The following is a 14,698-nucleotide window of genomic DNA, read 5'->3' as shown; positions in this document are numbered from 1 at the left end:
GTGGTTTCGCCACCTGCTGGACAAGTGCAAGGACCCAAGTTTGATCCCCAGTACCAAAAAAAAAAGAAAGAAAGTTACCTATATAACTAAAGGTTTTACCACACTGCTTACATACAAAGAGTTTCTCTCCAGTGTAACTTCCTCTAAAGGAACTAGAACTGAAAACTTTCCACATTGCTGAAATAGGGTTTCTCTCCAGTATAGTTCCCTTCATGTGTCTGAAGAGAACTGGAAGAAGTGAAGACTTTATCACAGTCCTTACATTCATAGGGTTTCTCTCCAGTGTGAATTTTTTTTTACATCTTCAGAAAGAACTGGAACAACTAAAAACTTCCCTACATTGCTGACACAGACAGATATTCTCTCTGGGATGGGTCCTTTAATGCTTCAGAAAGTATTGGTGATAACCGGAGGCTTTCTTATGCTCCTTTCTTTCTTTTTTTCTGTTTTTTTGGTGTTTTTTTTTTGAGACAGGGTCTCACAATGTAGTCCAGGTTGGCCCTGAACTCACTATGTATTCCAGGCTGGGCCTGTACTCATGGCAATCCTTCTGCCTCAGCCTCCTGAGTGCTGGGATTACAGCTGTGCACCACCACACCTAGTCCACGTTCCTTACATTTATATGGCTTCTTTCCACATATCACAAACTTATATGGTATATGTCCAGTTTGAACTCTAATAGGCATATTTAGGAATGAATGATCAGTAAGGACTTCACATAAATGGCTTCAACACACTTTCTTTTTTTTGGGTTTTTTTTTTTGGTACCAGAGATCGAACTCGGGACCTTGCGCTTGCGAAGCAGGCATCGGAACACTGAGCTAAATCCCTGGCTCAACACACTTTCTTGCAGAAAATTTCTGCACATTGACTACCTTCTTTATGTACACAGAAGCTCTTTACCACTTGACTTCTTAAATTTCTCCTGGGATTTTTGGAAGCATCTTCAACATTTTAGTCTTCTCATTTTTTTCCTATTGAAGCTAGCTAGGTATCTGCAGGTTTCCTCCATCACATTTCTGTAGCTCTTTTAGAAAGGAACCAGCAGAGTCCATTCCTCCAAGATAAAGTTCACAGCCACATCCTCAAAAGTCTTGGACTTTATTCCCTGGATTCTGGGGTCCCCTAGTGTCCCCCATAGGCAGCCCACAGTCAAGGAAGGTCACAGAGCTGAAGTCTGAGCCACATGGTGCCCCTCTCTGCAGGGGCCCTAGGGCCCCTCTCACATGTGGGGTCCCAAGTACAGCAAGGCCAGAAAGCCAAAATATAAGATTCTTAAAAATCAATTTAAAAATCTAGTAGTGTCTAAACTTTTGATGAGAAAATGAGTCACCAAACTGGAAGGTCACTGTCAGTAATGTAATTATATATACATAAAAATTATATGAAATGCAACCAACAATGGAAGGAAAACCAAAATGACTACATAAAGATAATGTGAGAAGGGTGAGGCAGGAGGATCCCAAATTCAAGCCCGGCCTGGACAACTAAGCAACTTAGTGGGACCCTGTCTCAAAATATAGAACAAAATGAGCTGAATGTGTAGCTTGGGGTGAAAACCCTGGGTTGAATCCATGGTACTACAGGGGGAAGGGTCTGATTAATAACATTCATTTAAATATAAGCTTTACAATGCCCTTCAATGTATATAAACTTACATAAATTATTTTTAGACAGACAAAACACCCAATATAGTAAAGTACTGCTATAAATTATTTTTAAATGTCTGGTCAGCAATGTTGAAAATTACAATCTCACAAAAATATTTTTGTTTCCAAAGTATATGAGACTAAACTGGGAAAATGAAGAGGAAAAGCAAGAAGTTCATATTAAAGTTATAAGGGGTTTTGTTTGTTTTTTGAGATAGGGTCTTCCTATGTAGTTCAGACTGGCCTTGAAGTTGCAACAATCCTCCTGCCTCAGCCTCCCAAGTACTGGAATTACACGTATGCGCCACCACACCAGGATATAAGGATTTAAAAAAATTTTTTTTTAAGCTGGAAGTATAGCTCAGTGATTGAACATATTTCTACCATGTGTGATACCTTGGGTTCAATCTCAGCACCAAATGAAACCAAATTATCTAAAATTAGAACTATAAATTTGAAGAGACATTTTCAAAAGTACTGAACTGCGTGGCCGGGGATTTAGCTCAGTGGTTCCGGCTCCTGCCCCGCAAGCACAAGGTCCCAAGTTTGATCCCCGGTACCAAAAAAAAAAAAAAAAGTACTGAACCTTGTAAACATTAACAATATAAATATAACTCAATCAATAATTTTCAAATGAAATACCAGGCTGACATATTAGGGTAGCTGGATTGAATGTCTGTTTGTTTTCTGGCAGTTCTGGGGCTTGAACCTAGAGCCTTATGTCCCAATCCAAGTTTTTTTTCTTTTTCTTTCTGTCTTTTTCTTTCTTTCTGTGTGCAGTACTTAAGATTGGACCCAGGGCTTCTACACTGAGCTACATCTCCAGACTTTTTTTTTAAATTTGAGACAGGATCTCACTAAATTGCTCAGGCTAGGCTCAAACTTATGATCCTCCTGCTTCAGTCTCTCAGAAGGCTAGATAGGGCACTGGTATGTGCCACTATACCCAGCTCAATTTTTTTTTTTAATAGGGAAAAAACCTTAAGTTTACTTTGGTTCTGTGTAACATTTCAGAAACAGGTTGAACTTTAAGTAAAAGTTTTCTTTAAAAAATTTTTTTTTTTTTTTTTGGTTAAAGGGAGGTGAGGAAATGAGAAAAAAAGCAGCAATAATATATACCATGTACAGGTACAAATCCCCTATGATAAATGTTATTATGTATATCTAAAATGTGCCAATAAAATTTTAAATTTTTATTTTTTTATTTTTTATTTTTTGGTACTGGGGATCGAACTTGGGGACTTGCGCTTGCAAGGCATGCGGTGGAACCACCGAGCTAAATCCCCGGGCCCTCCCCTGTTATTTTTTTTAAAAAGGTAAGTCCAGGGTTGTGCTATAAGGACTATAAGAAGCCAGACTTTCATAATTTCAGCATTAAAAAGAGAATAATTATAGCAAAATGGAATAAATTGAGTCCTTGACAAGCTATGAATTCACAATGAGATACAAAAGGAAAAGTTAAGTACATAAAAAAGAGACTTGTAAAGAAGGGTACATAATAGTATATTTAATGCCTTATTATGTTAATAATTAGTCTGGTGTTAATAGGGGTTTTCTCATTCAGCAGATATCTGTGTATGAAGTATGGCTGTGTGTACGTTGTTTCAGTACACGTAAGGAGGAAGGGTATATGCAAGGGACTGTAGCTGAGCTAAATGGTCCCAGAATAAAGCAGGTCATTTGCCAAGAACAGGCCAGTCAATCAGGATAGTACACGTACATGCACAAACACACAAACACACACACACACACACACAACCATTTAAAAGGAGACCCAAGGGCCAGGGATTTAGCGCAGTGGTTTTGCCTCCTGCTGTGCAAACGCAAGGACCCGAGTTCGATCCCCAATACCAAAAAAATAAAAAATAAAAGGAGACCCAGGCGCAAGGTCCCGAGTTCAATCCCTGGTAACAAAAAAAAAAAGAAGACCCAATGGCTGATGAAATCCCCTGGTCCAATGACCAAGTAGAAACTGTAAGTTTTGTGAGAAATGAGGTAAATTAGCCAAGAATCCTAAAGACAGATTATCTGTACAGACCTGATCCCTGGTTTTTGGAGAGGAAACATCAGCAATAATAAGAGTGAAACCAGGCCAGGGATTTAGCTCAGTGGTTTCGCCACCTGCTGTGCAAGCGCAAGGACCAAGTTCAATCCCTGGTACCAAAAAATAAGGTAATCAAAGACAAAGAAAGAAAAGTAAAGAAAGATGCTCTTCTTTTTTGAACATTTTGAATTGGGGTTCCAAGGAATTTGGGACACCATAAAAAACTCTGGAACCAAGATGCTGGATTTGAATATTAGTTCCTTTACTTCTGAATTAAACAATCTTTGGTGAGTTTACTTTACCTCCTCTAAACACCAGGTTCCTTCCTTGGTAAAGATGGGATGAAACCTGTCTCTCTGTCACTTCATGTCCTACAATCCCACCTACAAACTGAAGTTTTAGCACTAGGGGTAGGGATGGGGGATAGTTATTGAGGACTGAACCCAGGGTCTTCTCATGGAACTATATCCACAGCCCTTTATTTTTTGAGACAGGGTGTCACCAAGTCCCACACTGGGCTTGAACTTATGATCCTCCTGCCTCAGCCTCCCAGCTTTAGTTTTTTTTACCCTTATAACAACACCACCCTACTTCCCTCTTCCTACCCAATTAATCACCAATTCCAACCATTTCTGCCTCCTAAGAGTCTCTCAAATAGCTTCCCCTAGCAGTTTTCATTTCACAGTTTAATTCAGGCAAGGTTATATCTTATATATAACATTCTGCAGCTTAATATCCATTCCTAGGTAGCCAACAGCCACAAGAGCTACTTCAGAAGGAAAGGGAGCTGGGCATGGTGTTGCATGCCTGTAATCCCAGCACTCAGGAGGCCGAGACAGGAGGATCACCACAAGTTCAAGGCCAGCCTGGGCTACACAGTAAGCTATGAAGTACACAGGTGAGACTATCTCAAAAGACCAAAAACAATTTTCTTAAATAGACAGATAACACTCAGGTACTAATAATCACATTTCAAATCTGAAACTTAATGCACAGATTAATCTATCTGGTTATGTTAAGTGTAACTTTCTGTACTAAGATTCTCCCACCATCAGGATTCATTCAAATGTACTCTAACTAGGGTGTCAACAGTATCAATACATACATAACCTTTAACTAAATGTTACACACATCATGAGTTTTTTTAAAATACACATGGTCGGGCTGGGGATTTAGCTCAGTGGTTCCGGCGCCTGCCTCGTAAGCACAAGGTCCCAAGTTCGATCTCTAGTACCAAAAAAAAAACACACACACACAAAATAAAATACACATGGTCTCTTGTCTCTTTGTTTTTTCCGGTACCAGGATAGTTTCTTGTTATAATTTACTGTGCCTGTGTTCTTTCTCAGAAGTATGAGGGTATTGGGCTGGGGATTTAGCTCAGTGGTTCTGCCACCTGCCTCGCAAGTGCAAGGATCCGAGTTCAATTCCTGGTACCAAAAAAAAAAAGTATGAGGGTGTTAAAGATGGTTAATGTAGGATCTCATAGCCAGGCGTGGTGGTGCACACCTATAACCCCAGCACTCGGGAGGCTGAGGCAAGAGAATCCCCATGAGTTTGAGGCCAGCCTGGGCTACATAGTGAGTTCAAGGCCAGCCTAAATGACAAGTTCGATCCCCGGTACCAAAAAAAAAACATTATAAGCAAATCTTTATATGATTCTATCACTCATGATCTTCAGTTTACTAAAAAAAAGGTCAATCAATCAATCATACAATTGAATGTATAATTAAAATCTAATATGAATAGCATGAAATAAAGAAATACCATTCTGTGAGCATTTATTACAATCATTACTACAGGAATGAATGGGGGGTTTTGGTGAGTTTTTTTTTTTTGGTACCAGGGATCGAACTCAGGTCCTTGTGCTTGCACAGCAGGCGGTGAAACCACTGAGCTAAATCCCCGGCCCTATAGGAATGACTGTTGAATACACGTGCCCTAGACTGGATATGGGGGGAGCAATATCAGAGAAAGCTTCCAAAGGACATGATACTTGTACTGAAATCTAAAGGATGACTAAGTTATCTAGGTCCATTAAGGGTGGGGGGACAAAATAATCTTTCTTTTAAAAGGATCACTCTAGCTGTAATGTACAAATTAGATAAAATCCTGGCCAATGAATGGATATGGGGGCCCCATGGTCTTACTTAACTATTCAAATGACCACGGGTTACTTTACATCACATTCTGCATTGACCCAGTTTCATTCTCAATTTCAACATGGGCCTACAAAGCAGCTCTAGCCTCGGAAATCTAATTTATTTGCCTCTGCAATTAAAATGAAATAAGAAATCGACATTTTAAAAACCTATTCCAACTTGTCTTTGCATTCATTCATACTCTTTCATCTTTAAAAAAGGTATAAATACAAGATTTTATTTGTTTAATTTATTGGGAATCCTGAGTATTGGACCCAGGGCCTTTCCACTGAACTATATCCCCAACCCTTTTTTATGCTGAAACAGGATCTTGCTAAATCACTAAGTTGCCCAGGCAGGACTTGAACTGGCAAGCCTGCTGTCTCAGCCTCTCAAAGTGCTAGTACCATAGGCTTACATCACCATACCCAGCCAAGAATTTTAAGAGAATATTTATGGGACAAATGTAGTGATGCCATACCTCAGTACAAACCTGAAGTGTAAATTTGCTTTCCTCTGGATTATAGATGGTTTAAGACAGAATTGAGTCTGAGGTAAAAAAAAGATATCTCCCAGGAGTACCAGGAGTCGTGTTACACACCTGTAATCCCAGTACTCCAGAGGCAAAGGCAGAAAGATCACAGTGAGTTCAAGGCCAGCTGGGCTACATACTAAGTTCAAGGCCAGCCTGAACTACATAGCGAGATCCTGTCTCAAAAAAAATAAAAATAAAAGATACCTCCAAGAGCTATGCCAATCCATTCCTATACAGCAACATGAAATCACAGTTAAAGAGTATCCAAAGTTGCCCAAATCAGTTTCTACTACCTGATCTGCAGGTCTTGTAGTTACTACTATCAGTATTGTGAGACAAATATAAAATAAAAGAATCACAGGAAAGAGTTCACATTCTGTACTCATGTATTTTACCAGATCTTTCTCAAATCAGGTTGGACCAATCCAACTGCTATCACAAGACCTTAAGTTTACCAATAATAAAAGACCCTGACACAGTGAAAGACACAGAAATGGTACCAAGACCAAATTACAGTTTGACAATCTGCCTCTACATATTAAAATTCTCAAAATGTTGTATCTTATCGGTGAAATAATTATTGAGAATTTACCAAATGTTCCATACTATATTGGATGCTATAAAGTGACTGCCAAAGGATTATGAAATTTGGACATCCTGATTATCATTACAGTATGACAGAGGGCTAGATCTTAAAGGGGGCTTACGGAATCCAATGGGAGTCTGTCCCCTGCAACAGCACCAGGACATTAAAAAATTACAATGCATAGGTGAGTTTTTTTTTTTTTTTTAAGTCATGGTTCTTTCACTTATTGTTTTAAGATAAATAAAGCACTTAACATTCGGTCTTCATATTAAGTAATTGCTATCCACATAAACAGCCCAGAAATAATTGAATTTAGAAAGCAAAATACAGGCCAGGTATGATGGCACACTCTTATAACACCAGCACTCTGCAGGCAAAGGCAAGAGAACCCCTGTTAGTTCAAGGCTAACCTTAGCTACATACTGAGTTCAAGGCCAGCCTGAATTACATAGCCATTTCAAAAAAAGAAAAGAAAGTAAAACACAATAGATCCTAGTAAAAACTTACACTTAAAAATTTCACTCAGAATCTATGTGTCTATAAAACATGATATGGACTCCCTCTGCTGGTGTTTAATAGCAAAAGCTCCATGATACCAACAAAATTGATGACAAAAGAGAAAAAGAGCCCAGTAGCTAATCTACATTCACCTTCTTTAGATTAGGGATGCTTCATAGTTCATTTGACTATGGATCAGTCAAAGGCAACATTAAAAATGGTTGTTTTGGGCCAGGGATTTAGCTCAGCGGTTCTGCCACCTTCCTCAAAAGCACAAGGTCCCAAGTTCAATCCCTGGTACAGGGGTGGGGGGTGGGTGGGGGGAGGCTGTTTTTACTGCAACGACTGAAAAGAAAAGTAACCAGAAAATTGTACATCTTGTGCCAGGGATTTAGCTCAGTGGTTCTGCAACCTGCCCGCAAGCACAAGGACCAGAGTTCAATCCCCGGAACCAAAAAAAAAAATACACACACAAAAATATTTCAGATTTTGAGACACGGGGAAATTTTGTATTTTTGGATTAGGGATGTTTAACCTATACTTATTGTTTGTCCTGTTTTGTTTTGTTTGAGATAGGGTCTTTCTATGTAGTTCAGGCTGGCCTTAAACTCGCTATGTAGCCCAAGCTGGCCTCGAACTTGTGGCGATCCTCCTACCTCAGCCTCTCAAGTTCTGGGATTACAAGAATGTGCCACCAAACTGGCATCTATATTATACTTCTATAAAACTTGTGTAATCTTTAGTTTGTTCCTAAATACGATTAATAATCCAAAACAGAATCAGCAGTCTTCTAAGTTTTAGCACTGGCAGAGTAATTTGATTTGACTAACCCTGTCACAAATAGATAAATTCTGGACAAAACTTTTGTTTATAAATTCATTATTTGAAGGCATTAATGACCAAGATAAACGAGGGAGAAAGTGTAACTACTGAATCTAGGAACTGGTGGCTTTTTGCTTGACAAAGACCCCCCACCCCATCCACAAAGATCTCAGGTAACTTTGACTTACTAGCTTGAAATATCAAAGAGTTGAGGGCAGAAGTGTGGACAAAAAACTAGGAGTGAGACCTGAGAGGAAAAGTAGAAGGAACGAAGCCCTATATACGCAAATAAACCAAAGTTTTCTCTCCCTGTTGTATGTTTTCTCACACATATATGAGGGAGACTCGAAGGAGTCCAACAATAATGTAGCACCTGGAGGCTGAAAAAATGAAGCAAGATTTAAGTTGTTGTCCAACACCAAGGAGACAAAAATTTGGAGTCTGAATTGAGGCAAGCTGTCTGCTGGAATAAAAATCACATTTCAGAAGAAAATAACAAAATCCAGAGTCTCTATAATGTTTGTTACAATGTCTAGTATCCAATAATAAATCATTGATTACAGAAAGAAAAAGAAATACGTGACCCATAGGCAAAAATATGTAGTCAATAGAAAACAATGGCAAGATGACCCAGATGATGCAATAAATAGTCGAGGTCTTTACTTTTTTTTTTTTTTGGTACCGGGGATCGAACTCACAACCTTGTGCTTACAAGGCAGGCGTGGTGCCACTGAGCTAAATCCCTGGCCCAATAGTCGAGGACTTTATTTTTTTGTTTTGTTTGATTTTTTTTTTTTTGGTACCAGGGATGGAACTCAGGTCCTTGTGCTTGCGCAGCAGGCGGCAAAACCATTGAGCTAAATCCCCAGCCCTAGTCAAGGACTTTAAATCAGGTATTATAAATATGTCCAAGGACTCTAGGAAAATAAGCACATCATAATCGAACATTTTAACAGAGAAACATGAACTACAGAAAATAATCAAAAGGGGGGCCAGGGATTTAGCTCAGTGGTTCCATCGCCTTCCTCACATACGCAAGGTCCTGAGTTTGATCCCCAGTACCAAAAGAGAAAAGAAAATAACCAAAAGGAAATTCTAGTGCTAAAAAAATAATTGAAACAAAATGTTCCTTGAACTGAATTAACACCAAATTGAAGACGGCAGAATAGTTATTAAACTTTAAGTTAGAGCATTAGAAATTATCTAATCTAAAACATAAACTGAAAAACTATTGAGAAAATATAAGCAAAGCAGTCCCAGAATAAAAGGAAAATTTAAATCTCAAAAAAAATTCTGTTGGGACTGGGGATTTAGCTCAGTGGTTCCGCCGCCTGCCTCGCCAGTGCAAGGTCCCGAGTTTGATCCCCAGTAGACAAAAAAAAAAAAAAAAATTCCGTTGAATAATCTATGAAAATGTCCCAAATAGTGAAAAGACATCAACATACAGATCCAAAAACATCAAGAAATTCCAAGCAAGAAAACCACCCCTAGATATATCATAGTCAAACTTCTGAAATACAAAGAAAAAAAAACTTTTGAAAGCAGTCAGAAAAAAAGAACACATTACATATAGGATAAGAACAAGATCAAAAAAAAAAAAAATCCAAAGACAAACAAAACTAGGAGGAAATATTAGAGAAAAGCTTTATCTGACCATGGTGGGCTTGTATCCATATCAAACGAAACAAAACAACTTGAAAACAAAGGAAATAACCTAATTTTTGAAAATGAGCAAACATTCAGGAAGGAAGATTTACAACGTCTATGAGTGGGGGAAAAAAGTACATTGTCATGGAAATGCAAGTTCATACAGTACAAGATGTCACTTCACATTCTAAAATAGCTAAAATTAAAAAGACTTGACAGCACTAAATGTATAATAAACATAATCCTCACACATTGCTAGGACTCTAAAATGGGACATTTTTGGAAAAGGGTTGGCACTAACCTTTCCTAGATATTTATCAAGAGAAATAAAACGTGTTATCTACAAAAAGACTTGAGTTTTATTCACAATGGCCAAAACTGAGACAATCCCAAAGCTCACAGAGAGAAGGATAAATTGTGATGTACTTACACACAAGAAATTGTGATATACGACTGATTCATGCAAAACATAAATCTCATAAGCAATGCATTGAAGGAAGCTAGATAAAATATGTATACACTTTATGACTCCATCTCATTACATTTAAGACAAAGCTAAGATTAAACCAAAACTCAGCCAGGCATGGTGGCGCATGCCTGTAATCCCTGCACTTGGGAGGCTGAAGCAAGAAGATTCCCAAGAGCTCAAGGGCAGCCTGAACTACACAGCAAGACATTGTCTCAAAAACCAAAAACAACAAAACTCAACAGATCAGAACAGAGAAAAACAATTTAAAAAACGATGACAGGTCAAACATATAAGGGGTGATTAAAAATTTCAGTGAATGTTTAAGTTTTTAAAAATGTGTTTCAATAAAAGACATATTGCCATTAAGCCCCTCAAAATACTCCTTACTTCAGTTATCCCAGTTCTGGATGTCTCCTTTTGTGTCTTTAGAAGGTATGATAAAAAAATAAGGTGAATGTCACTGTCAAGTGCCATCCAACAGAAAGGCAGGCTTATAAAAACATTATGGTGCTGAGCTGGGGATATAGCTCAGTGGTTCTGCTGCCTGCCTTGCAAGCACAAGGTCCCGAGTTCGATCTCCAGTACAAAAAAAAATTATATATATATATTATGGTGTGTCTTCATTCATTTCATTTACTAGATCTGGCACTATGTGACTTCTGGCTCTTCTCCAAAGTAAAAATGACCATGAAAGGTAAATGTTTTGAACTGATTTAGGACATCAAGGAAGCCACAACAGTGCAACTAAAGACATTCCAAAAAAGGTCTTCCACAACTGCTTCAGAAAGTGACAAGAACAATGGGATAAGTGTGTTCAAAGAGAGGGAGAGTATTTTGAGGGGGATTAATGCAATGTGTCTTTTACTGTAATGTGTAATAAATCAATTTAAACATTCATTGTACTCTTGCATAAAAATCAAAGTCAGACTTGATAAGGAAATAGAGGCCTACTTCAAGTTTTTAAACAAGAAACTACTTATAAAGTGTGATTTAATATTCTAGAGATTAAATTTTACTTTTATAAAACATGATAATAAAAAGCAACTCGTGTCTAGCTTGATTTGGTGAGATATCTTTTTTGGGGGGGGGGGGTCCCCCAGGGATCCAACTCGGGTCCTTGTGCTTGCAAGGCAGGCAGCGGAACCACTGAGCTAAATCCCCGACCCAGTGAGAGCTATCTTAACACAGGTGAAAAATGTGTGAAAGTTTTCAGAACAATGAAGACAGACATGAATATTGCCTGATGACAATGTAAAAGTGATTCTGACTTCAAGTAAAAAAACAAAACACAGATGTCGGAGGTTTACAACGTGAATCATCTTAACACCAGTGAAAATATAGGATACAATATTAAAGATATTGTATATCTGGTAAAATATCGGGCTGATTTCAAATTTGGAGATTCACTCTGCCATTCATTTTTTAGTTCTGGCTATTGTAACTGCTCTACACTAAATGTTTTCTAATTCAAATGAATTTACTCTATGTGGAAAAAGTTCTTAGTAATAATAGAAATTAAGAACATGCATTACCTTGTCCTGAAGAGTTTGCTGCCATCTTCCTATTTTGTTTCAATTGTGCTCAGATGCAAATGATCAGCTCTTTGTCATTACCTGTAGAAAATGTATGCACACACATCAAAAATGTACCATACTTTAATTGTAAACTAAAAGTTAAGAACAGCTAGCCCATTTACAATTTTTTATTCTCTTCAAAAAGATACCTCTGAAAAGCACACAGACTTAAATCACAAATTTAAAGGGTCACAAACATTTAAATATTCTTGAAGCTATTAATATCACATATATCATTGATATGCATTAAATACATATTTTAATATACATTAAATATATTTTAATACACATTAGGTTGCATTTACCAAGTACTACCAAATATATCAACAGTTAACACTGTCCATATGATTGCAGTGCTAGGAAGAAAAACCACTCATTTATGGTGCCTCTCCATTCATTAAAAAAATATACACAGTATTCATTGTGTATGCTGAAAGGTAAAAAGGAGCCTAACATTTATCTAGTACCTACTCTGCACCATATATTGTGTAAGATACTTGAAAATGGTTCATTTACTTATTTATGATCATTTTATACATTTGGAGGTCCACTGTCACAAAGCTAATGAGAACACTTCAGGCTGTTGGTTTCTACGCTTCCTGCTTTTTAAGAGATCCCAAGTGGGCTGGGGATTTAGCTCAGTGGCACCTCGCCTGCCTCGAAAGCACAAGGTCCTGAGTTAGATTCCCCGTACAAAATTTAAAAAGAGAGAGAGAGAAAAGAGAGATCCCAAAATAAGGAACATAGAACCCAGTGGGAAAATAATCTTATTCAAGCAACCACACCAAAAAAAGCTTCCACCCAGGCATGGTGGTGCACGCCTGTATACCCAGCACTCTAGGAGGCTGAAGCAGGAGGATGGTAAGTTCTAGCCCAGCCTGAGCAATTCAGAGACTTAGTAAGACCGTCTCAAAGTAAAAAAGAAAAAAGGCTGGAGATGTAACTCAGTGAGAAGGGACTGGCTTCAATTCCCAGTATCGGGGAAAAAAATGGGGGGGGGGGGTGATGAACAGTGCTTCAGAGGCAACGAACTAATTTTCTACTGGAGTGATACCTGATTCTTTCAGGAGAGCCCAGGATAAATGGGCTAGAAAACAGACACCAGTTTTAAATAAATGAATGGTCAGGTGTCTGCTGCGGCTGAGGCACAGGGCGCACGAAGCCGGTTTAGGACTGCAGGGCATCAGGGCCAAAATGTGAAAGCGATGTGGCAGGGCTGAAGGGCATCTCAGACGGGTCCTGCCCGCAGGTGGAAAGCAGGCTGGGAGAGGAAGGAAACGCGAAAAGCAAGAAGCCTTCTGTGCAAGGTCGGCGGAGAGATAGCTTCCCCGTGGCAACGAAGACGGCAGCGGCAGGTCAGTGCCGGGGCCACACTACCCTGCTTCCCGGCGCAGCCAGGCTGTCCTACTTACCTAGGACAGGAGGGCGCCCTGGGGTCCGCACTGTCCGATCACGGCTGTCCAGACGGCCACGGGACCGCAGAGGAAAAAATACCTCTACCCCAGCTCCACAACCTTCTCGCCCCGCCTCGCTTCCGCTTCCTGACTGATGTAAGCCGAGAGCGGAAGTCCCGCCTTCCGTTTGGACCCTAAGGCCGCGGTCCAAAGGGATTTGCATTTTATTTTTATTTTTATATTTATTTATCTACCTAGTTATGTATCTATCTATCCTTTTATTTATTTATTTCAGGGGTTCGCATTTTAACGGCTGCTTCAGGGCAGATGTGTTTCCTTTCTGAAAAGAGGCAGCCGAAGAGGCTCATGGGAGATGCAGGCAGCACTGTTGGGGGCGGGGCCAGGACGGGGTGGCTAGGCAGGGGCGGGGCCAAGAGTAGCTGGGTCCCTAGCACTGAGATTCGCTATTTAGTTTTTGCAGTTCCCTGGAGAGAATCCAGGGTGCAACTGAGGGAATCCACCTCAGCTGAACCTTAGAGGGAGGCTAGACTGGTTTTCAAGCTTTAACAATCATCTCAAATTGCATTCCTAAACATACACACAAATCTCAGGAATATTTTTCATCTACAGTTTGCAAAATTATACACAAGGAAAACTCTAAACGGAAGTTTTTACTACTGTGCAATACATCTTAAAATAGCAAGATGCTGCTAGAGGGGATACCTGATGCTGCTTTGCAGCCCACTAAATCTACACATTTGCAGTAAGCTATAAACGTATTGATGTGTCACCTGTTTCATGGTGGTTAAACCCATTACGCATCTTCTTTAGAACTTGAAGAAACCAGTAATTGATGCTCAAGAGTAAATTATGATGCACCCTTTTTGTTTTGCATGGATCCATGGCTGAGATAATTTTAATAATGAAACATTTATTTAATCCATACCGAGCAATTACTGTTTTTTATATGCCAGGTGCTTGCAGTGCATCGATTCAGGTCCTGTCATTCTCTGAAGCTGTGTATAAGACTGAAATGTGTTAAGTAGTGAACTAAGATTCAAAGGTCTGCCAGGTGTTAAGGGCCAAGTTCTTACGCTTCCTTTGCTCTGGAGGAAGCATTACCTCTGAGGCTCGCTCCTGTTGACTACTTGGTGTAAAGCATGACAGTGTAAAGCATGACACATAAGCTTTTTTGTGTGTGTGGAACCGGTGATCGGACTCAGGACCTTGCGCTTGTGCGGCAGGCGCCGGAACCACTGAGCTAAATCCCCGGACCTAGTTTTCTTGAGTTTAAATCTCAGCTTTGACACTTGAGGATATTGAGTCCTGCTTTAACCTT

The 14,698-nt window shown here is 39.3% G+C and overlaps 1 protein-coding gene across 2 annotated transcripts in view; it reads right to left on the bottom strand.

The window, feature by feature from the left end:
• Inip (INTS3 and NABP interacting protein) overlaps positions 1 to 13,725 on the bottom strand; it is a 30,225-nt gene extending 16,500 nt beyond the window's left edge. Inside the window, exons 1-2 of one of the 2 annotated variants that reach the window (XM_013073916.3) lie at positions 13,378 to 13,725; positions 11,924 to 12,004 (exon numbers count right to left, since the gene is read on the bottom strand). In XM_013073916.3, coding sequence (XP_012929370.2) covers positions 11,924 to 11,948 — 25 coding nt within the window. In that variant the 5' untranslated portion in view covers positions 11,949 to 12,004; positions 13,378 to 13,725. The remainder of the gene's footprint in view (positions 1 to 11,923; positions 12,005 to 13,377) is intronic. The other variant, XM_013073915.3, reaches the window with a different exon arrangement.
• Positions 13,726 to 14,698: the final 973 nt, after the last annotated feature.

Source organism: Heterocephalus glaber, unplaced genomic scaffold (genome assembly GCF_053883595.1).
Source record: "Heterocephalus glaber isolate CG9 unplaced genomic scaffold, H.glaber_assembly_v1.0 deba00001479, whole genome shotgun sequence".
Classification (NCBI taxonomy): domain Eukaryota; kingdom Metazoa; phylum Chordata; class Mammalia; order Rodentia; family Bathyergidae; genus Heterocephalus; species Heterocephalus glaber.
This window is presented reverse-complemented; position numbering and strand designations above follow the sequence as displayed.